Source organism: Neolamprologus multifasciatus, chromosome 2, assembly GCF_963576455.1.
Source record: "Neolamprologus multifasciatus chromosome 2, fNeoMul1.2, whole genome shotgun sequence".
In the NCBI taxonomy this organism is placed as follows: domain Eukaryota; kingdom Metazoa; phylum Chordata; class Actinopteri; order Cichliformes; family Cichlidae; genus Neolamprologus; species Neolamprologus multifasciatus.
In genome coordinates, this window is record NC_140440.1 from 26,918,403 (window position 1) to 26,941,329 (window position 22,927).

Sequence of the window (22,927 nt, forward strand, 5' to 3'; positions counted from 1 at the left end):
CTCTCAATATAGACCTGCAAATGCAAACTCTCTGACTTAGATAAAGAAGGTGTTCTGGCCTGTTGACTATAACCTTTCAGACAAAAGTGACAGAGCGAAGGATAAAAGTGCTATCATGTTGACTTGGATGCAGTCACACACTACAGACCTAAAATATATTATTAGTCCATGGATGACTATAAAGCATAAAGCCATTCCAGTGTACCCACCTGACATCTGCTCTCTCTGACCAGCTTCCACACATCGTCTCCGTACGACTCCTTGATGAAGTCATGACTCTCACACAGAAGCCCATACATTATTTCTCACTGGATTGAAGCTCAGACTGACTAGCACTATATAGCAAGACGCCTCCCCAGCTGAGTGACTTGCAACAGTCCTCCCCAAGGCACCTGCAAGCGATAAGAAAAGTTCAAAATGATGACTTTTTCAGGGCTGCAAGCTGAATATTAATGCATTTAGCTTTTAGCGGGAAGCTATAAAAAGACGTGTACTTATACTGCTGCTTTTGCTTTCTTCAGCTCTTCATTCTGCCAATAAGGATTCATCTGAAGGCCAGCGGGGCAAACGATTTTAAAGGCGCCCTAATTGCACAAAACCCTTGAGTCTGAATGGGACTCTTTTGTTCTTGTGTCAGCTGTCAGTGCCTGGTGGCTGTGCACCTCTCGATGTGACACAAACTCCCTGCGGAGGAAGCCTCTCGAACACAGATGAGACCAATTTAAGAAACTTCTGCCTTCATTTCTTGTTTGCAATAAAATTATCAATGCACAAAATCTGAATGTGTATGTGTGTGTTATTTATTTATTCCTTTATCTACCTCCGAGTAGACTTGAGTTATGAACTGTTTTCACTGTTCCCGACATGTGACTGAACCACACAAAGCAGATTTATTTTTTCTTTTAATGTTTAAACCTTCATGGGGGTTTTTTCTTTAAAAAAAAAAAAAAAGCAAAATTGCTTTTTCTACTAAACAAACACTCTTAAATAAACCTTTAATGGGCAGAAACTCTTCAGCTTTTATTGTTTGTTTGCAGCTGATTTTCTGTGACTCGGGATGACTTCACATTTTCTTTCAGGCCGGGAGGCTTCCCACTGGGAGATAGTGGTATTGTGGAGCAGGGCAGGTGCGAAATCGATATCCAATCTCAGCAGGGATAAAGAAAATGGTTTTCCCCCCCTCCAGACTCCTGCTGAGCTCAATGAATCAATTTGTGGGGGGAAGAAAAACTGCATGATAAAATTAACTTTAGTTCAAAAAGGGCATCCAAAAATAAAGTTAAAGGTCATTACGCATTGTGCAAGGCAAAAAGTATTTATGCAGAAGTCACTATTGGAGTTTCTCTGCAGTTGGTAAACCAACAAATAAATTAAATCCAGATAGTAAAAGTATTGCATGGTTGCTTACTGTGATCATTTACACAGCCGAATAACTCAGCTAAAGGTCTCCCACCTTTAGAAACTCAAAAAACAACCAAACTAGATTCAGAGTCACAACCGAATCAGTCCTGAAGCTCTTTCTCCAAAACCGCGTTCTAGTGTCCAAGTTTGCAACGGGGGAGGCTGGGTGCTTGGCCTCAGTGCGCAAGTGTCTGGACAGCTGCTGTCATCAAACACACACGCTGAAGGGATCCGATTTTTATCATCACAGAAGCTTGAGGTCAGGATGTAAATGTTTGTGCTCGTCCCTTTCCCAAAATCGCTAGTGCCACCCCTCCTCCTCAAATACTCCCTCGATCCATCCTCGCCCTCTTACCCCTCTGCTAAAATAAACTCAGTGAGGTAAGCACTGGAGGCATCTTGGGATGAGTTTTATACAGACTGCTCCCTCTGTGCTGAGGAGTGTCAGAGTGGAGCGTGGAAGCATCCCAGCAACAGTAAAAGAATAAACCACACAAACACCCCAACCAGCTCCAACACCCGGCAAACAGGCAGGCAGCAGAAGCAAGAGAAGCAGGTAAGGACTAAAATAAGGGGAGTGCAAACCTTTGTATGATCCAAATAAGGAGTGACATAAGACACAGGATTCATAAATGACTGTTTATCAGAAGCATGACTGAACAGCTAAGTGAATATTTTTATTTTCATTGTAAAGAAGTAATCTGCCCGTTTTGTTTAGACCCATGAGGTTATAACGCATGACCGGAGTACGTGTGTACCAAAAAAAAATCTGCAGAATACAAATTTTTTTCAAAGAAAGTTGGGCCGCCTTTTTAAAAAGAGTATGGTGATGCAGTGCAAATCATCATTGACTATATGTGTGTGAAATGAGTGCAGATTAAATGTAAACACTGACATGATTTTATTCATTTTTAACTTTGTTTTGACAAAAACTGTTTTTTATACTGTTTTTATACTGTTTTTTGGTTTTTTTTGGTTGGTTGGTTGTTTTTGTTTTGTTTTGTTTTTTACTTTTCTACAGGCGACAGACAGCCTGTAAGAGTTTGAGGACTTTATTGACCAAGTTTATTATTTTCTTGTACTCACTTGATATACGATTTCAGCTACTTAACGGTTTGCGGTCTCCCTTGTCATAATTTGGGTTTCATGGTGCACCAAACGCTCTCAGTGACTGACAGGCCCGGACTGCAGGCACCCAAGTTTAAAACCCAAAGTCTTTAACTTTACAGTCATGATCTTATGAATATGATTTAGTTTTAGTAAAATAATTAAGACCTTCTCTTTTCGTAATTTTGCCTCTGTGCACCACCACAGTGGATTTATGACAGTCATGTGACTATAGTGTAGCCTTTAGGCTTTAATTTGAGGGGTTTAAAAAAAATACATGAACTCTTTGGGAATCACAGGCGTTTTTAAACACAGTCCCACATTTTCAGAGGATCATAAGTAATTGGACTTTGATTTACAAGCAGGTTCTTGACCAGGTGAGGCCTGTCTCTGTTGTTATTCTGTGGCAAATTAAATATTAAAGATCTGAAGTAGCCAAAACAGTACAATTGGTATTTTCTTAAAATAGACAATCCTCATGTTTGTATGTATGACTTTGCCCAATTATTTTTGAGGACTGTTTATAAAATTGGCTGTGATTCCTTGAAAGTTAATGTCATACTTTTATAGAACCCCTTGAATTAAAGTTTAACACTTGCACTTCAATCACATCTTGACTCTGTGATTTCAAATCTATTTTGGTGTACAGAGACACAGCTACAAGGGTTGTGTCATTGTTCAAATATTTATGAACCCAACTGTATGTTGGGTGTATAACGTTCAGCATCAATAATGCCTCTCCAGATTTGCATAATATGGATAGTCTCTGCAAATAGCAGGTAGGTGCTTTCCAGCTCTAAACTGGATCGTCCCTTTCTTTTTTTTAGTCCACAGGATGCAGAGAATTTGTGCAAGAAGTTGTTCATAATCCATCTGACCAAAAGATAATTCTCTACTTAACATATTCAGTATGGATTAATCTTAAGTTTCTCGTTTAATAAATTGGTTTTCGATCTTTTGTAATTTTTTGCAATCTGTATTTCTTACATTTTACACAGAATCCAAACATTTTTCTTTAAGTACTGGGTTACATTGCTAAGGATTTGTGGCATATGGGTGAGGGGTGGCATAGCTAAGTTTTATCAACATCAGTGATATAAAAAGATCTAATTATAAAATGTTAAAAAGATTCTGTGTTTATGTTATATGGGAAAAATTACACATTAGCCCTTATACTAATGATGAAAATGTATGTGTTCCGTAGAGGAAGCTGTGAATGATGATGCAGTCAGACGTGAATCACATGACTAAGCAGAGGTTGTTGCAGACTAAGGGTCTGTCTAAGGAAGTCAGGGGAGGTAAGTGTATTTTAGATGCTTTGTTTTATTACTGCCTATGTCAGGACATCAGGAAATAGAACTGACATATGTGTACAAAACATTTGCATATTAGTTTCAGTGCAGTTATGCATGTTGGTCTCTGCATTTCCTCCTTCACTACATCCATCTTCTCTGTGTTTTTTTTCCTTGTGCCTCTATATTCAGCATCATTTCTCCACTATCCCTCTTCTATACGACTCATTTCTAATCTTGTACATCCTGGTCACTCCCAATGAAAGTCTTAACATCTTCAGCACCACCTTCTGTCTTTTTGTCAGAGACACCATCTCCAAACCATACCTCATAGCAGATCTCACTAAAAACCTTCCCTTTCCCTTCTGTCACAAATCCACCCCTAACACTCATCTCCACCCACTCCACCCTGTCTGCACTCTCTTCTTCACCTCTCTTGTGCACTATCCATTGCTTTGGACCACCCCAGATATTTAAACTCATCCACCTTTACTGCATACACTCCTTGCATCTTCACCTTTCCACCTCTGTCCCTCTCATTCACACTCATGATTTCTGTCTTGCTTCTACTGACTTTCATTCCTCTTCTCTCCAGAGCATACCTCCGCATCTCCAGGCTCTCTCCCATCTGTTTGCTATTCTCACTACAGATCATAATGTCTTCTGCAAACATCATAGTCCACAAAAACTTGTGTCTGATCTCATTTGTCAGCCCGTCCATTCAATTCAATTCAATTCAATTCAATAAAACTTTATTGAAGGTGAAGGTTGACCCCGAAGGAAATTGGGTTAAGGCTGCCGACCTTTGCCAGCGCCATCTTTTTTTTTTTTTCATCAATCATTGAAAAAAGGAAGGGGCTGAAAGTAATCCCACTCCCACCTTGAACCCTTTTGTCACTCCTACCACACACTTCACCAATCTCTCACTGTTCTCATGCAGGTCTTGTATCACCCTCACATACTTCTCTTCTACTCTTAACTTCCTCATGCAGGATCACAGTTCCTCATATTTCATAAAATAACGTGTGGATATGAGCCCATGTCCTGTGTGACATATAGCATATCTGGGACCAACAGATTGAACTGAGCCAAACATCAGCACATGCTAGCCCGCTGCCTGGAGAGAAATGAACTGTAGTACACCGAAATCCCCGGAAGGCCAAAGTGCTGTTGAAATTCTCTGCACATTCCAGTGGAGACCATCCCATTTGCACTGTTTGTTTTCCAGTTTTGGCCGCCAGCTACACTTTGAAACTAAGTCTCCTAAACTCAGCAAAATGTGACTCCCACCACTGAATTTTACACAAGCTGATCAAAGACAGCTCCTCCAGGATGGCACATGCCCAAACCTCAGCGAACACTTATCATGTGCAAGTAAGAGAGCCGCTCTTACACAAGTCTTTCATCCAAAGAGCCTATTTATATGCCGGTTACCCATGCAACCTTGGACCACAACAGACATTACACACCTCTTGACATCACCTTGAGGCTATTTGAGACCCTCCACAGTGCTGGGATAACACACAAGAAGAGACCCTGAGCAAAAGCTCTGAGGATACCAACTAAGTGAGGCTTCCCATGCTTTTACTTTTATATATAAGTCCCTCTCAGCTGTTTAATGTTGACAGAAATAAGAGGACCAGAGGGGACTTTATGATTTGCCAAAGGTCCTTAATAGCCTGTTGTTACTGCCCTTCTTCTTCCAAATGTCTGCAAGTTGCTGCCATCACTAATTAGCACCAACAGCTAAAAGTATTTATGGAGGGCAACATCCACGCTGCCTCACTGCACAAACTCTTGAAGCAAATTATTTTCTGTAGTATGAGCTGTAACTTAAAAAATGCCACGTGTAATCAGTTTTTAAAACGTGAGTATCTCTTTGTGTATCCTGTTTTGCACAAGGTTTGAACCTGGGGAAGAAGATCAGCGTTCCAAAAGACGTGATGATGGAGGAGCTCAACCTTCTCTCTAATCGGGGTTCTCGCATGTTTCAGGAAAGACAGAAGAGGGCTGAGAGATTCACAGTAGAGACTGCTGCCAACACCAGTAATGTAAGAAAGTGAGAGATTAGGAAACTGTTTCTCATGTGTATGCTCTCTTGTAACAGCTTAGTGTGCTACATGGATAAACAGTTACGATTAATAGCAAAAAAGCATTTTCTTGGCCCTTGTGCAGTGTATTTGTAGTACAGCAAGAGGCCACTTTACCTCACACCATGAAGAATTATTGCCATATCAACATCACAACAAGGAAACTTGTTAGGAAAGTAATAAGTAAATTAACCCAGTATCTTTCCTAGGTTCATGCAGAGCCCATTCCTACCCAGCAAGTCATCCAAGAGGTGCAGGCAGGAAAAGAGAACCAGGCTTTCTCCATCCCTGGTAAGCATAGCCTGGTCATGAACCTTCAGAAGACTGTAGCAAAGAAGGGCAGTCCTGATGTCCTGGCTCCAGGTAATACACGACAATGAAAGGATTGCCAAGGACTGCCAAAAGCACAAGCCATGAGACTTGCTCGTTGCACTGCCAGTGCCTGGATAGAGGAAACGCTTGAGCAATGCATGGTCATTGTAGCACACTCTGGTTTGCAAGTGCTCACCTTTGTTTTGGAAATGCATCGGGCACATGGATTTGTTTGATGGTTATTGGTGCCAGGAGAGTTGGCAGTTTGTAGAAAGCAATTAAGTGTGAGCATCTTTGCCGAGTGCTGTTGTGTATTCGCCCCAACAGAAGGCACCGCTTACACTCTGACTGACAGTGAGATAAGCACTGTTTATTATCAGGGATTCACACTGAGATCTAATTACTGTAGTTCCTATTTCCTATTGACAGGGGTGATATCAAACATATTCATATTAGATCTGTGTCTGCTTTAATAAGGAGAGCTTTTATGAGTTTTATCTAGTGGGTTTTGAGTTTTTTTTTAGTTGAGATCATTTACATAGAATTTAGCACACACTCACAACTGAAGTCAAACTTTTCTCTTTGCCCAAAGTGGTGTGCTATTTTTAGCCGCTGATACTACATTTTTGCTCATGTCAGGGTATTCCGGCCCTCTGAAGGAAATTCCTCGTGAGAAGTTCAATACGACGGTAATCCCCAAATCCTACTGCTCACCATGGATGGAAGCTTTGGGAGACAATGAGCAGCTCCTGAACACCCTCAATACTCAGCTGCCCCAGCCCCCACAAAGACTACAGCCTTCCAACTACAGGTGCTTCAACAGGTAAATCTGCCCTTTCACACCAAATAAATCAAAAAGTGGTAAATCCTAGTCTGTTAGAAGCCCACAGTTCTACAAATAGTCCCACAGATGACCTCACCACCTTATCCATCACTATCATATCTTCCCCTCGGCTCCGCTCCATGTTTCCATGGTTTGAAAATTAATCCAGTGTCTGGCTTGCACTTCCTTAGGAGTGACGTATCTGTGATGGCTATTTTGAACACTGGCTCTTGAAAAACGATCTACTGAGGGGTTGCAAGCTTTTAAATGGCCTCACAGGACAAACCAGCACACGAAAGAGAATCACGTTTCTCATGGCACACAAGGAATTGCATCACACAAGCGAGGGCAGGACAAAGGTTACGCTTGGGCAGACGGATAAACGGAGAATATATGAAAGACCAACTGGCTTTACTCACTTGAAGCTGTCAAATAAATAAATTCTGACAGCCAGGTTGAAACTGAAGCCAATGTGGAAGGATCTTTTTACACACCTACAGTTATTATGAAGGCTTAATTAAATCTGAACTCTAACAGTGAGAGCAGCAGTGTGAGTAAAGGAGGTCAAGTTCACCCCCAATGCCTGTTAGGGTTTTTTTCTTCTTTTTTTTTAACCATTAAAAGAGCCTTCTGTTGAGAGCAGGGACATCCAAATTCATATTAGGTATCATGTGAAAGACACCCGCTTTAAGGGGAGGAGTGTAATCTAACACTTCTAGGTAATGTTCCACCATAAAGTGTTTACTTAACCACTAAAGACTCTTTGTTTCTCAGATCTCCAATGCCATTTGGGGGCGCTGTGGCAAGCAAACGGGTGATCCCGGTGATCAGCTTTGAGGCTGTAGAATCCCAGCAACTTCCTGGCATCGCTCTGGACCGCATGTGCCGTCGCCCCAACTTCAACAGAGCACCCAGGGGATGGGGACCCGATTACTGCCCTGAATCTAATGAACTATGAAGAGAAGCTGACAGACTAAAAGAAGCTAAAGACTGAAACTCTGGCCTATGAGCGCTCTTCTCCTCCTACAAAGACGAACCCTCTGTTAATCCTAAAGCACCACAGGGGAGAAGAAGAAGAAAAAAAGTACTCCTGCATGATATACAAAGTGGTTTTCTACTGCTGAGTGGATTGATGAGCTGAGGCGAACTCCCAAGTTCATTACACACTCAGTCAAGTCCAGGACAATGCTGCCACAGGCTGATCAGTCCTATTGTTCCTGTTTGTCACCTCGAGCAGTATCTGATCCCATCAATGTCTCAATGTCTGCCTGCCCTCTCCTTTCCCTTCACTCTGCAGCTTTACATCTTCTCTATTAATCAGAAGCTGCCATACGCTGTTATACAAGTAATGATGAATAATGCACAGAGACGATGGATGGAAAAAGTTAGCCGTTTTAATGACAAATGAAAACAATATTCAAAGAAAGCCTTACAATAAAGTAAGTCAGATGATGTCAAATAAAAAAAGGTCAACTGAAATTAACAGAATCTAACTGCACGTTATACTACACACAATGTGACAAATACAAGTTTAACCTAAGGAAAAACATTTTATATATACACATAATGGCTTTGAAACTCGTGTGGTCAGCGCTCTTGTTTTTAAAGTCTTTTAAAACGTTAGGCTCCGGTGTTCAGATGCCGTTTTGGCTACTTTTTGACAACTTGCAAGATCCCGGTTGTCGTCTCTCCAGACACAGATGGTGCTTCTTCACATCATTCACTGCTCTGCAGGTGGAGTATTTAAAAAAAACATAACAAAAAACCCCAACTGTTTTCTATGCGATGTCCTGCTCCCAGACGTTGCCTTTGGGTTCACCGCCAGTTTGCAATGTGTCCTGACCAGGTTGAACACAAGGAGAAGAGCAACATCTAATAACAGCACGACTTCCCTCCGATCGCTAATCGCCATGACGTGCTCCATGTGCAGCATGGGCACCCATGCGCTGAGGATCCTGAGAGGGGTAGTGGATTTGACCTGGAGGTCTCATGCTCATTGGAGGGGGCATAGGCGGGGCCATGGGACCCATGTGGTGAAACATTGGAGGGCCAAAGCCTAAGGGAGCAAAGGAAATAAACATGCTAAGTATCTACAATTACAAACTGTGTACACCTATGTAAGTGACTAAACCAAGACTGATGGCTTTTTAAATTTTTATTTTCATAAACTATACTATAAAATACACATCAATAAGTCATAATTTTACCTGGAGGAGGTGGATTGATGCCTGGAGGTGGGGGTAATGCAATGTTCATGACAGCAGGAGAGGAGCTGGGGTCAAGGTTGAAGTAGTTGGCAGGAGGCTCTTCATCTAAAGCTGGCGGTGGGGGCAGAGCTAGTGCAAAGAAGAGCAAAGTTTTAGAAACTAAACAGGAAATGGCAACAGGCCAGCAAGATGTTTTTTATGTCCAATTTTGCCAAATTAGCCCAATTCTACATGCACAGATTTCATATTAATTGAGAGTTTGTAAAACAACAAATAAGAATTAGATGCATACATCAAACAGCATGCAACAGCTCGCTTTCTCCTCTGCTCGCTGTGTCTGACAGCTGAACCTGAGCCGCAGTACATACGCAGTCACAGCAGATGAAGTGTCCGTTCCACTTGGATTCACATGAAATCTGCAAATGTGGCAACTTCCTCCAAGGTTGTGTGGAGCTGCACACAATCTTATTTGTGCTCTAAAGTGCAACTACCTTGAAACACTGAAAAAAAGGAACGGCAGACTCTTTGCTTTACTCCAAAAGTCACATTCACTCAGCTTTTTCCCCCTCTGCAGTGACTCTATTCCCCATCAGTGTCAGTACAGAACTGAAGGTTTAAGGGAGAAAAGCTAAAACGACTGGTGTGGGACACATGATGAACTGAATAGCTCAGTATAAGACAAATAAGGAACATTTTCAACCCTGAATCAAGCACAGCTGAAATCCTGCCCATACACATCTACCACAAATGCTCAGCGCCGCAAAACCAACTCTAAATGTTCTTCAACTTTCAGACAGCACCAACCCTGAAGCATGCACACACACAGACACACACACACATCCTCACACTCTTCCAGACTCACCTCCAGGCAGTCCAGGCACAGGATCAAGTCTGGTACCCATCTCATTGACACCATCTTTGATTCCCTCCTTTCCTCTTGCTGCCTGGGACCTAAATGGGCACAAAGCACAAGTCAGACAATGACTAACGACACTGCAACATTCACCATCCAGGACAAAAACAATTTTAAGCCTCCTGCCTGACATAATTTGATTCAACTCTTTCTACATTTCCACTTTGACTCAAGTATTATGTCAGGGCGTTACCTTTAAACATGGCAAATTATCACTTTTAAAATTGACATCTTCACCTAAATGGCTCTCCTTGATGGGGGTTTATGGGAGTTGAGCTTATAAATCAGATTGCAAAATGATGTTTTGCAATGCACATTGTTATGAGCCCCCTTTAATGGATTGAGTACCTTCTGGTGTTGCTCTTAATATTCACAAAGCTGGACAATGTTTAACTTTTGATCGGATTCTTACCTTCCCCACTTGACAGTGAGTCTTCGTCCATTAATAATGAGTTTGTTGAAGGACTTTTCAGCAGCCGTTTCAGCCGACTGCCGCGTGGCAAACTGGATGAAAGCGCACTGCTGCCTTTGGACTATGGTAATGGTTCGGATTTCACCAAACTGGTAGAAGTGACTCCTGCAATGACACAGATAAGAGATCATCATACACAAAATAGTGAAATAAAAATACTGCAACACAGCAAAATTTACAAAGTAGAAATAACAATATCCGCTTGTGGCTGTAACCCTCTAGCTGGCAATAACAGCTGTCTAGCCTAATAATACATGTAGAGGAAGCTTTAGAAGAGTTTATTAAGCAGGCACGAAAGATTAGTGTTACCAATTTAGAATCTGACCAAACGTGACATATGACCACAATCTCTTCTTCTTTTCCTGACTTATTTCTTTGAGTAACAGTCAGCAAATTGCTGGCGTAGAACATCCCATCAGCATTTTGTATTACTGGCAAACGCCCTTTCTATGCATCGCAGAGAAGGAACAAACGTACATATGCTACGATCATTACAGTGTAATGCTATGATACATTATATTGTGACAACATTCTATTCTGACACTGCACTGCTCAATTGAACTGTCAAATGTACAACAATAATCGACTGTGGGATTTCTATAAAATATTCCTATAGGCCATATAAATGTTGGCACTCACAGTGCCCTACGCAATGCTTATACAAAGTTTCATCAAGATTAGTGCACTTGTGTTGGAGGCGATAAGGAGCATACAAAGATACATATGCTATGATCATTTTAGTATAATTAGACATTTGTATTTTGTATTATTCTAACCAGCTCATCTTTGTTTGTGCCTGATTTAAATAGTGATGAGAGAGATAAGATAGGAATGGAACAGATGGATGAACAGACAGCCAAAAACAATGCCTCCAGCCACGGCTGTCCCGGGCATCGAGGCATAACAATAAATTATCACAGCAAGCTGTAAAAGAGGTCATTATGAAACAGAAATGCTTACTTGAGGTCTCCATCTGTAACAGTGTCTCCCAACCCCCCGATGTAGAGAGTGGTGATGGATTTGTCCTCTGGTGGGTCCAGTCGGGGCATAGTTGAAGCCCGCTTTAGTAATTTGTCAGCCACTGGGTCATTGATGCCATAGTAACGATCCTTTATGTTTTGGTCTGCTAGAGGGTCATCAGGATCTGTGGGCTTCTCATGCCTGTGTAAAGAGGGCAACCGAAAAACAATAAATATGATATGACACTTCAACTAACCCATAGCGATGTCTTAATATATGTGAGCTGATATCAAAAGAAAGAATCAGCTCCATGAAGACTAGCATCATGGCACTCACCTGTAGGGACATTCCTCCCCTCTCTTACACTCTCCCTTGACCCAGAAGGAGCAGATGTGTGGCCGGTTCCTCTTGTAATATGGTGTGGTCCGAGCCAACTTCAGCAACATATCACTAGAACTTGGAGCCTTACCAAGCTGGCCCACTGGCCGAGTGCCATCGGAATTGGCTATCTGTAAACAAAGAAGTCCAGAGAGGCATGATGGATGGAAAATCTCTCTTATGTTTGCTTAAAAAAACACTAGATCAGACATTGGACCAGTAAAGACTGTTATCACTGTGCAACAATAACTTAAAAAACAAACAAACCCAAAACAAACAAAAAAAAATAAAATAAAAATCATACTGCAGTCATGAGAAAGGAGCTTCTTTTTTTTTTTTTTTTTTACCTCTCTCTCCATGTTCTGTGTGTAGTACTCTTTATTCACATCTGACCGAGGAACCTCATCTTTAACGGAGAGTCCAGTGTCTCGGACTTGGATAGGCAAACCTGTCAGACACAGGATACGACAGGAGGGTTACGCTCAGAACTACATAAATGAGGGGCTCGTGAAATCTGCACAGCGACAAAACCCAGAGGAGCCGATCTGAGAGACTCACCATACTCGAGGTCCAGCAGACATGTCTGACAAACATTTTTCATTTTACTGCAGGTCTGACAGACTTCTGTCTTCTTGAAACGCATCCGTGTTCCTGGACACCATCGGAACACGGTAAAGGGCCGAGCACAGATCTGATAGGCGGAGAGCGACGTATTAGAATAGAATAGCCCTTTATTGTCATGCATCAAAAAGGCCTGTACAATGTGGGCTAAATATGTACAATTCAAACAGTTAAGCCCCCCCCCCCCCCCCCCCCCCAAAAAAAAAAACAACCCAACAACAACAAAAAAAAAAAAACATACCTTGCATTCTTTCCCATATTTTTCCTTGGTCTGTAAAACAAAGCATGACCATATTTGGACTTGCACATTTGCTGGTATTAACATTACAAGCAAATAGTTTTGAATTTGCTATGAAGACACAGGGATGCTCACTCACCATACGAATGTAAGGATTTTCTCCTAAACATGTCTGACACAAAATTGGAAAATCCTGAGGAGAAAGAAGAACCGTGAAAATCAAGCACTGTAATCTTCGGTTTATCCAACAATCCCTTGAATTAAATTATTCAACAGACCGACTTGGCTCCCCATCTCTGCTTCACCTTCTGCTGTGAGCACCTTGGCACACGTACAGGTAAGACTGAATACAAGACGTGCTATGGGACCTATTTTGCCATCTGTTAAAGGATGCTGTTTCAGTCCAAGTGCTGGGTGCTGAAAACGGCCTTGCCCTAATCCGTCTCACAGACAGCATCAGCCAAACATCTAAATATAGGCAGATCTTATGGCTGAAGCGTCATCTACATAATCTAGGGTTGCAAAGTTTATAGTCTAGCATCTTAACAAAACCAACATTGGATAAATGCCCTGTGGTGTCATAGCTCAATAAGGGAAACTGATTTGTTGCCTTATAGGGTAAATAATGTTTAGGTAGGTCACAAACACGTTTTTTGTTTCCTTTGTTTTGTTTCCAACTAAGGACTGATCTGTTTGTGAACTTATATAACAATCAGTCGCTGTTGAATTTACCCAGTAGTGTAAAGACTTTACTTTTAGACTAAATTTTCTCTAATATTTTCACAACACCGCTGTCAAACCTGCCTATCAAGAAGGTTCGTTTTTTCAGTGTCACTTAGAACGGTTCCACCCAGGATGGTGTGGCTTTTTTCGTTTCCTCATATTCATTTATATAAGCAAACTTTCGTCCGCCTACCATCGTTTTAGCATTGTTAGCCTGCTAGTGCTGGCCTTTATAGGTGCAGCCAGTTAACTATCACACAGCGCAGGGTTAGGTTACGTTAGCAATGATAGCTGTAAGCTCAGTCACTGTCGTTTTTTACTACACTCTATAATATGGTCTCGTTGGATCCAGTGGAAAAAGGTATGTTCCATGAACTAATGTAAAATATCGAAAGCAATAATGTACACAGGTGAGCTAACGAACTAGCAGCCACGCTTCTACAACTAGCTACCGCTAGCTAGCGGAAGGCTAACTATCAAGAAAACTGAATAGTTTAATCAAAAGCTAGCGTGTTTTGCGATTATATTAACTCGTGAAATGAAACTTAACATAATGTGCTTCATTCATTGAAACCACTCGGCAACATATAACCCCAATAAAACGTACCGCGTCTTCCCAGTTCTGTCTGTTGTAAGTGTTGGAGCCTAGGGAAGTCGCCATTTTGCAGACTGTGGATCAACCGGAACGGGTTGCCAGGTCTGTGCGTGAAAAACCACCCCAATAGCCAATCAAAACTGGCGCCCACATCAGCCAACGCTGGTAGCGGTACAGGCAGCGGCTGGCAGAGAGTACCTGTAAGTGGATGACATGTGAACTAGAACCAATTTGCTGGGATATGTAAACATGTATATAACTGCTTATTCATGTATGAATTGTTCCATTTCAAAAATGAATTTGTATTTATAGATGCACATGTAAGTTCCTTCGAAATGTGTCTACTTAACCAATAATTTTTACCCTGCAGCATTTTAACTGTAGCCCAGTTCCGGGAAAACTGCAGAACTGGCAACCCTGCAGACCTCGCTCTACACTGGGCGAAAGGCGACACATTTTTAAATTGACTACTGTTTTTACTTTTAGGTCTAGGATGTGTTCTATCAGGAGTCAGTTTGAGGATGTGTTTAGTTTAGCGGGATGTGGGAATCTTGTGTAGTCTGTGAGACTACAAAAGCCCACAATGCACCGCGGGCCAGATAGCCACGTTTCACCTAAGGATGTCGCTCTATTTCAAGAAACTATCAGGTTTACGATAAAATAAAATGGGAACGTAAATATCAGAGAATAACTGTGAGTATAGTAGAAATACTAACCCTGACTCGTCCATCTGCACCTTGGGTGTAAACCCGAGTGTGTTTTTGTTGTGTGCTTTTCCCTTTGGCTCTATGACACACGAACTGTTAATTGTGAAGGTGTATAATATTAATTTATCCCAAAAACAGAAACCGCAACTGGTGTTTTTTGAGTATGTCTTAAAAAATCAGTGACCTAATATGATATCGCTTACAGCCTGTGGGGAGGTTTAGAATGACTTTAATGCTTTATTTTCTTAACTGAGGTGCTTATACAGAGATATTTGTTGTAAACAAAGGCTGCAAAGTGCTATTTCCGGAGACAGAGAAAAACAGGAGACAGACAGACTGCTTGGTTGATGTGTGAGAGCTTGTGTAAGCCAATTGTGTCCTCGACACACACACACACACGCACACATAGTTTGTCTATCCACCTGCTCTGATTCAGGTCAGGGTGTCTTTGCGGTGTGAAACTCCAATTAGTGGGCCAAAGGATGTTGAAGATTACAGATGGCAACTAAGTCCCTAATGTTTATTTAAGGTCAGAGAGGTTGTGGAGTCAGAGGGCAGGGATTAGATGGAGGTCTGGAGCACTGGCAGCATGCAGCTGCCCTTTAGCAAGTCGAGATGAAGCGTCTGGGATTCTTTATGGTCACCTCCAAGTGGAAAATCCCCATGTTGTCCTTTTTCTTTTGATCTCTTACTTAGATTTAGGATTTCAAGTATACACTGGTTGAATTCTATCAGATAGGTGGCTCCATTTGTTAATGATTGAGGGTTTGAGTAATCATATTTACATAATAGGGGAGCAGAAATTTCCACTGGCCTTTTCCTGTTGTTTTTCTTCAAATGGGGTGAACAGGCAGTCTCTTGCCCTATAGCACAACAAAGCAAACCTTTTGGGCACAGCCCTTTTGTCCTAATGAGTTTTCTGACCCTTTCTCCTTCATCATGTGAGCCAAAGTTGTTTTTAAAGGACGGCTTTGTCTCGGATTAACCGGCCTGTAATTAAAATCACCAACTGCAAGAGTCACAAGGTCAGACGACGTGTAGGTGTGCTGCCTCATCTCAGATGCTTCGTGTTACAGAGCTGCTTCAAGAAGTCATCGCCTTGATACTGTGTGAATCTGTTTGGCACATGACATGACAGACAGTTGGTTGTTATTTAGGCTATTATGGACCGTCGTCACCAGTTTTATTGCAGATGATTCAAAGATATTGATGTTTGCTGTGAAATGTTTTGTATTATTAAGCATCCCCAAGAATATGGTTGCAAATACAAGTATTCTATTAGACATATCCTTCACAAGATAATGAAAATACTGTAGTGTGAAAGGATAACTGTAGTAATGCAGTGATAAAGCCACTATGACTCAACACTGTGTAAGTGATTCTTATAAGGAAACAGAGACTGATGCAAAAGCGGTTAAAGACCTAAATGTTGGCTCCTTGTGCGCATAGCATTCCTTTCCCTCAACTACCCCTTTTCCTAAAAAAAAATATCAAAAACTTTTAAGTGCAATTGTAATAGTTTTTGACAAACGTGGAAGCACAAGAAGACAAATAATCTCCGCATTGTCGATCAGGGACGCTCCCGCAGTAATCTCCTGCAGGAACAAGATCGCACAGTGATTTCTTTGAGGAGTTCTGTAGCTTGCATGCATGCATGCGCATATCAGAGGGAGGAAAAATGCGCCGCGCTGGCGCCTCCTGACGACAGTTATGGGCTACTGCCTGTGCACAGAGCTGCAGGAGAGAGGGTCTTTCTCACATTTCCCGATTTCTCCCAGCCGAGTCCGCTCTGCCCGCTTCCACATCACGGCCGACAGCAAACCGAGACGACGTGAGCCCGGCGCGCTTAAATCACCACATTCAACCCGGCCGGCCTCGTGTGCACAACATCCGTGCGTCGTCACATACGGACAAGGTGAGTGAAAATCGACACGACCGCACGGAGCGTCGCGGTGTTTTTGGTAGGCAACCGAAAGCCTCGTCGCTCGGTCTCCCCAGGCCAGGCTAGTTGTCTGGCGCAGACGGAGATGAGGCCAGTTTTTTTTTCGGCCTGATCTCCCTCTCTTTCTCCCTCTGCCCACTAGCTGGGAACATAAAGCCCCGGCGTTGTTATTATGGTGGCGGCCCCTCGGCACAGATTTCACGCTCGTCCACGTAGCAGCGGAGATCGAGGGGCTAACGTTATTGTCGTGGAGCGGGTCGGGTGGAAGTTTGTGCTCAGGATAGAACCGCTCCGTGATTTTCACGGGAATTCCTTTATCGAGGGGGACCCGACGGCACAGCTCGGCACCGAGCAGAACTGCTTTCTACAACTTTGTGGCTCGGTGTGCACGGTGTTAGGAAATTATCGCCCTCCAATAAGTTTGCGCTATCCGGCCGCAGTGTTAACAGCAGACCTGTTACAGTGCTGTGGTTAAAAAGGCGAATGATAGTGTGCGTAAAATACAAACAGATTTATGCGAGTGTCTGCTGCGCGTGGCAGAGGTGGACAAAAGATTAGCACGGGAGTGTAACTAGTGCTTTAATATGACTTTATTTGATTTAGGTGATCATATTTTTTTTCTTGAAACTTGCTTGTAAAAAGCTGTTATTATGGGATGTATCAGATACCTGTAGGAGTCATCTAAATGCTGGTGTTTGTTTATTGATTTTTCTAATTTACTGTTTACAACTAATAACGTGAAGCTGATTAGGTCAAATTATTAACCAGATGAGGGGTTTTTTGTATTCTGAGAAAGTGGGACATTTTCAAATGCACGAGAAAGGCACCCGGTTCTGATATGTTTACATGTGGCTTGGTGGTTGTTGTAAAAGGGCTCCAGCCATGCACAGAAGGAAGGCTCAGATACGATTTGTGTCTTCTCTCTGTGAGCCTGCTTTGCTGCTCTTGTCTGGCGTAAAATAGAGCAAATGCATGCCTCCACCAAGCACCGCATCCGTTAAAAACTATAAACACTTAAAAAAAAAGAAAAGAGAAAAAAGGGGGGTTAGGCAGTCCAGACCTGCCTGAAATCTGTTGCCTTGGGGCGTTGGAGCATGGAAGTGTGCACCTCAAGTGACTAAGAGATTACTAAAGAACAGTGACTCATGCTCAGAATGTATTTGGCAAAGTCACAAGGACTTTCCCTGCATTTTGCCTCAGCTGCAGAGCAAATTTTTGCAAGTGAAAAGCAGTGCCCTGCTGATTTTATGTATCAAGAGATTCATTTGACCATTGCTTCACTTTTTTTTTCTTTTCCTTTTTTGCTATTCCCAAGCCATGTGTTGTTTATCAAATGTCCCACCCTGCATCTATGGAGAGAGAGAGAGAGAAAAAGTGGGGCTTATTCCATTTGCAGATTATATTTTTTTAAGGAGTGAGGTTGCTGTCATTTGTTTGTCAAAATTTTGTGGAAAGCCAGATCCTAAGTTGTGTTCTATTTATCCGTGCCAACTGTTTGTCTGGTTGTTCTAACCCTCCATCTGACTGCTCCCACTGGCTGCCAACCATGCTGTGATCTAGCGCTTTCAGCTGATGAAGGCTGCCACTGCTGCTGCATCCATTTGATCATATATCAACATCTTTTCACTTAGATATACCTGTGAAACAGCGCAGCAGAGCTACAATGCCTACACGCGCGCGCACACACATACACGCAGGTTGATAAAGTAGCGCGGGTATGATGCTGTATGACAGATCGCGTCACCGAGGCGCGTCTTGAGCGTTTATCAGAATGAGGCATGATCACAGGCAGTATGTCATTGTAGATTTTAAGGTTTAAACAGGGAACAGAGGGAGATCGGCTGTCGATCAGAGGCTCCAGCCCTTCGTCGTTGCTTATCTCCTTGTAGAGGTGGATGTAAATTTAATTGTAAGCAGTAACTATCATCACATTTAAAGCTATGCGCAGTAATTGTTGGGAGCTGCAGGGCCCAACAACTTGCCAGCGCTTGTATTTTTCCATGTCACTGCTCCTTGTAGCTCCACTCTGTGTGTGGGGGGCAGACCTCTCTTTAGTATGAGGCCGAAGCCAGGCATCTTTCCAAACTCAACTCCCCCCCCAACAACCCTCAACCTTCTCTGCTGGTTATAAGCACTGCTTTGTGCCACAGAGCTGCTCCCTATGGTTTTTATTCACATATTACTACAACACCACTAGCTCCACAAGATACTGGAATCTGCAATTGGACGTAAACCCAGCTAGAGCCTGCTGTCTGACAGACAAAGTCAGATGTTCCCTCATTAAAATGAAGCTTTTGGATTAATAAGCCAGAGTTCGAGAGGCAGATTGCGCCACTGTAGCCTCTAAAAAGTAGATTGCGTTTAAGTGTCTTTTCTGTCCCGGAATGTGGAGGTGGCATTTTTGGGCTTAGGCTGGGCTACCATGAGGGGTATTGGAGAACAGGAGCAAAGTAAATACATTTCAGACAGCGCAGCACAACCGAGTATTAGCAAATGATCCGATATCATCTGTAATCCTCGGGAAAACCTGGAGAGTTGTCTTTGAATGGCACTAGCGTCCATCCAGACAGTTGGCAGGCGGTAGGGGTGTCCACATGTGCGAGTGGCTGGCGAGGCTAGTTGAATGCTACAGTATGCAGGCAGATCAGATTACTGAACGATTAGCCATGGCCTCCCATCCCCGGCCCGGGGAAATGATTTTCCACTGTCATAATTCCCTAGACTGAATTACGCAGGCCAGTGACTCAGAGATACTCCGTACTACCAGCCCAAGTACCGCATGGTATAACTGTTGCTCTCTGGGGAGGGGAGATATGTTGTGACCCTTGTTGCACCAGAGCACAAAATAGTTTGTTTTTTTTCTATTTGAATTTCATTATGAGCTCCGGGACCTGCTTTCGTGCACAGATGGCAGTGTGACCTGGCTTCAACTTTGGTTGCACAAAAGGTAGAGTTCAGCGTGGTGTTTACTCTTTAGATGGCAGTGTGACGCAAAGGAGGAAAACTGCCCTCAATACAATGAACTGTTCCTCTATTGTAATGCGTACTAGGCTGATCGGCGATGAGGCAGTGCGAATCAAGCAGGCCTCTAGTGGAATTTTACTGAATGGAAAGCGGAGGGGGTTGGGGGAGGAGGGTGGAAGAGAGAGTAGCTGGTGGAGGTAGGACCATGTTTCCGAGGTGCATACCCCCTGAGGCAGGAATCCGATACATTCCAGAGGATCCTGTATCCAGACAAATAATGGTAACTGGAGTGTTGTGTTTCATCAAATGACACATGACTGGAGTGTAAGTGCTGGGAAATTAAGACCTATGTCATGGGCTTCGAGGTAGCCGGCTCTGGTTGCCTGAGGGGTCAGAATGTATGCCAGAAAAGCAAGACAGGTCATGAGATATGGCAGGGAACAGGGTTTTTTTTTTATCACACCCATTTCCCCTTACCACTGCTAAGATAGAGACATTTACATCTCTTTAGGCCATTTAGTTGACATGCTCATCCAGAAAAAGATACAATGAATGAATGACGTAGTAGGAAAAACATCAGTTGTCTTTAGTACATTAAACTCAATTGTGCTCTGATTAGGCCCACAGCGGGAGTTATACTGAACAAAGATTGGCTGTTAAATTGCTTCTAATGAATAACAAAAGAGCCTCGCTTGGCTACCCTCTGTATAAATTTTGATAAGAAGCTGTATCTCAGGTCCACGAGCTTCTGAATATTGCGTGACCTTGCTCTTCGTACGGGTTTTTACATCTTCACTTTCCTCCAGATCAACAGCACTAAATCAATGGGTTTAATTTTCTACTTCGAGTGGAGAGCTTTCGTGCTCTCCAGCCCCTAAGCTAAAGGCTATTTATACTGCAGACAGAGAAAAAGTATCTTGTTTTATTTAGTGGTCAAAAAACAAGCTGTCGGGTGTTAATGGACTTCACCTCAGCCTTTCCGGTGGACCCTCGGGGTACTGCGCGTTCGTACGCTCAGCGAGGGAGCTCTCGGCACAGGCCTGTTAATGAAGCCATTTTCAGAGATGGAGAGATGCCGTAATGGGAACGCACCACTTCACCGCCGGATATTTTAACCCCCCATCCTCATCATAAGTGCTATCAGTCATCAGATATGATTAGATTTTTTTCCCTCCTTTGTCCATTTAGATGTTTGGTTTGCTCTTTTTTTTCCAACTGAGTTAGAGATCTGTCAGTGATTTGTCTCGGTGTTGCTTTAAGAAACGCTTTTAACGCATCCAGGTATTTAAAATTTTAAGCCCGTCTTACATATTACACTAGAAATCAATGATGATTATATTTTGAACTATAGGTTTAGTGCTTAAAGCTCATTTACATGAACTTTGAGGGAAGATAGTAGGGGTGGGGGAAAAAATCGATACTGTGTAGTATCGTGATATTTTGTTTGCTAATAATGTATCGATACAGGGACAGCAGATATTGATATTTTGTTACAAAAAAAGTTTTTGTGCTCTGACTTCAGAGCATGTTGATCCTTTTTCTGAGCAAGAATCCTGACATTCCTTCACTGTCCAAATGTGTTTAACTTTTTTTGGCAGCAATAAACATGATAGTTTACTTATTTTAATTTAAGACATGTTTTATTTTAATTAAGTTTAAAACTTTTTTATTTAATGTAAAATTATATTTTGTTTTAATTTACTTTCAAATTCTTCAGTTGCTGAAGGGGCTGCATAGTTTTCACAAATTGCCTAGTTCAGAATAGCTATAATTGTACCAGATGGTAAGTTGGACTAGACTGTAATACAAACCGTTCAGTTTGTCAACAATATAACTGACTGAAATGAGAGAAAGACTGAGTGTGAGACTTTGTTATTAGATAAAATGAATATTGATAAAGTTTACCTTTATGTACAGAATCTGAATATCGCAAAATATTTTAAAAAATTGCAATAATATCGTATCGTGCGTTAAGTATTGTGATAATATCGTATCGTGGGATGTATGGTGATTCCCACCTCTAGAAGATAGGTAACGGTAGTTGCCGTGGTGGTGGAAGCGGGGATGAGGGTGGTTGTGTTTATTCAGTTGCCGTGGCCCCGGCCGTGTGTGACTGCACTACGCATACCACAAACATACTCTCACCTACTGTAGAACTGGCATGTGTGCACGCTCTCACGCATGCATGTCTCAGTCTGTATACAGTTTAGTTGCAAATAGCATCCATCCCTTACTCTAAATAGAAAAGTTCATCTATTTGCATGTATGTCACTGAGGAACAGGCAGTAAGAGAATTTAAGGTTTAAGCAGAAATTTTGCAAGATTTACCAAATACCAAATATACATTTGACCACTGATTTTCATGCATGTGAATATAATATACTCTGGGGCAGCACTTAATAATTACACTTTTTTAAAATTAATCTAATGATTTTTTTAAATAAGTCAATTAATATAACAGTTGTTCCAAAGGTTTATATGTATTTCCCCACCTGAATACTGCATGTTAATCTTCACCTAATTTCACTACCTGCCCTGTTAGCACATTAATAATAATACTATTATATTAGCCCTAATAAATGGGACGCCTAATTAGAAAAGTACTGGTCCTGAAATTCAAAAGTATTGCTGTGACACATTGATTAATTGAATTACTTTACGTTACAGCAGCCCTCTCCTTGATTTATATTTACATTTTTTTTACTCGGATGATTGTTGTCATAACCAAATTGTTATGACATAGATTAATTATTAGTCGGAGTAATGTGCAGTTAAAATAATCTGCGGGCAAGGGAAATAACAGAAATGATTTACATCCTCTACCAACAGTCATTCATTTAGGCCATTTTCTCGAAATCAATTTTAATGCGTCTGCTACTAACAGAAGGGTTTCTCGTGTTTATAATCGTAATGTACCGTGCTCGGATGAGGACACAAAGTAAACAATACTGTGTCTTGCGCTTGCTGCAGTCTTGACAAAGCACTCTTGGATGCTTTTTCTTCAAGTGCCTGCGCGTAGCAGTCGTACTTGTGATAAGCCATTTTCAATTTGCAGTGCTTGTAGGGCGTCACGTTGTTGGGTCTCTGTCTTAGTACTCACTATAAGTGATCATGGGTGAGTTTAAGCTGCAGCTTGTTCTCCACTGGAATGCATTGTCCAGGCTTTGATTGCGTTGATTACT

General features: G+C 42.1%; 3 protein-coding genes across 8 annotated transcripts in view; 2 read left to right on the forward strand and 1 right to left on the reverse strand.

Annotated features, from left to right (window-relative positions):
* Positions 1-1,830: 1,830 nt before the first annotated feature.
* LOC146524532 (myozenin-2-like) lies at positions 1,831-12,763 on the forward strand. 2 transcript variants are annotated; one of them, XM_085180217.1, is made up of 6 exons: positions 1,831-1,957; positions 3,713-3,806; positions 5,703-5,851; positions 6,100-6,253; positions 6,842-7,025; positions 7,800-12,763. In XM_085180217.1, the coding sequence occupies exons 2-6, from the start codon at positions 3,725-3,727 to the stop codon at positions 7,981-7,983; spliced, it is 753 nt and encodes a 250-aa protein (XP_085036343.1). In that variant the 5' UTR covers positions 1,831-1,957; positions 3,713-3,724; the 3' UTR covers positions 7,984-12,763. The 2 variants fall into 2 exon arrangements, with proteins under 2 accessions (XP_085036343.1, XP_085036350.1); XM_085180224.1 differs by having other exon boundaries at positions 1,833-1,957; positions 6,100-6,181.
* On the reverse strand, positions 8,400-14,247 carry rbm22 (RNA binding motif protein 22). The gene is made up of 11 exons (XM_085179980.1): positions 14,145-14,247; positions 12,954-13,007; positions 12,818-12,847; positions 12,514-12,646; positions 12,303-12,403; positions 11,914-12,086; positions 11,578-11,778; positions 10,558-10,722; positions 10,095-10,183; positions 9,233-9,361; positions 8,400-9,081 (listed from the first exon to the last, which is right to left on the reverse strand). Exons 1-11 carry the CDS (start codon positions 14,196-14,198, stop codon positions 8,927-8,929), a joined length of 1,284 nt encoding a protein of 427 aa, XP_085036106.1. The 5' UTR covers positions 14,199-14,247; the 3' UTR covers positions 8,400-8,926.
* LOC146524534 (bifunctional heparan sulfate N-deacetylase/N-sulfotransferase 1-like) overlaps positions 13,377-22,927 on the forward strand; it is a 52,652-nt gene continuing 43,101 nt past the window's right edge. For 3 of the 5 annotated variants that reach the window (XM_085179786.1, XM_085179801.1, XM_085179777.1), the window contains exon 1: positions 14,439-16,754. The gene's annotated coding sequence lies outside the window, so the exon portion shown is untranslated. Of the gene's footprint in view, positions 13,899-14,229; positions 14,333-14,438; positions 16,755-22,927 lie in introns of those variants that run through there. The other 2 variants (XM_085179809.1, XM_085179792.1) reach the window with 2 other exon arrangements.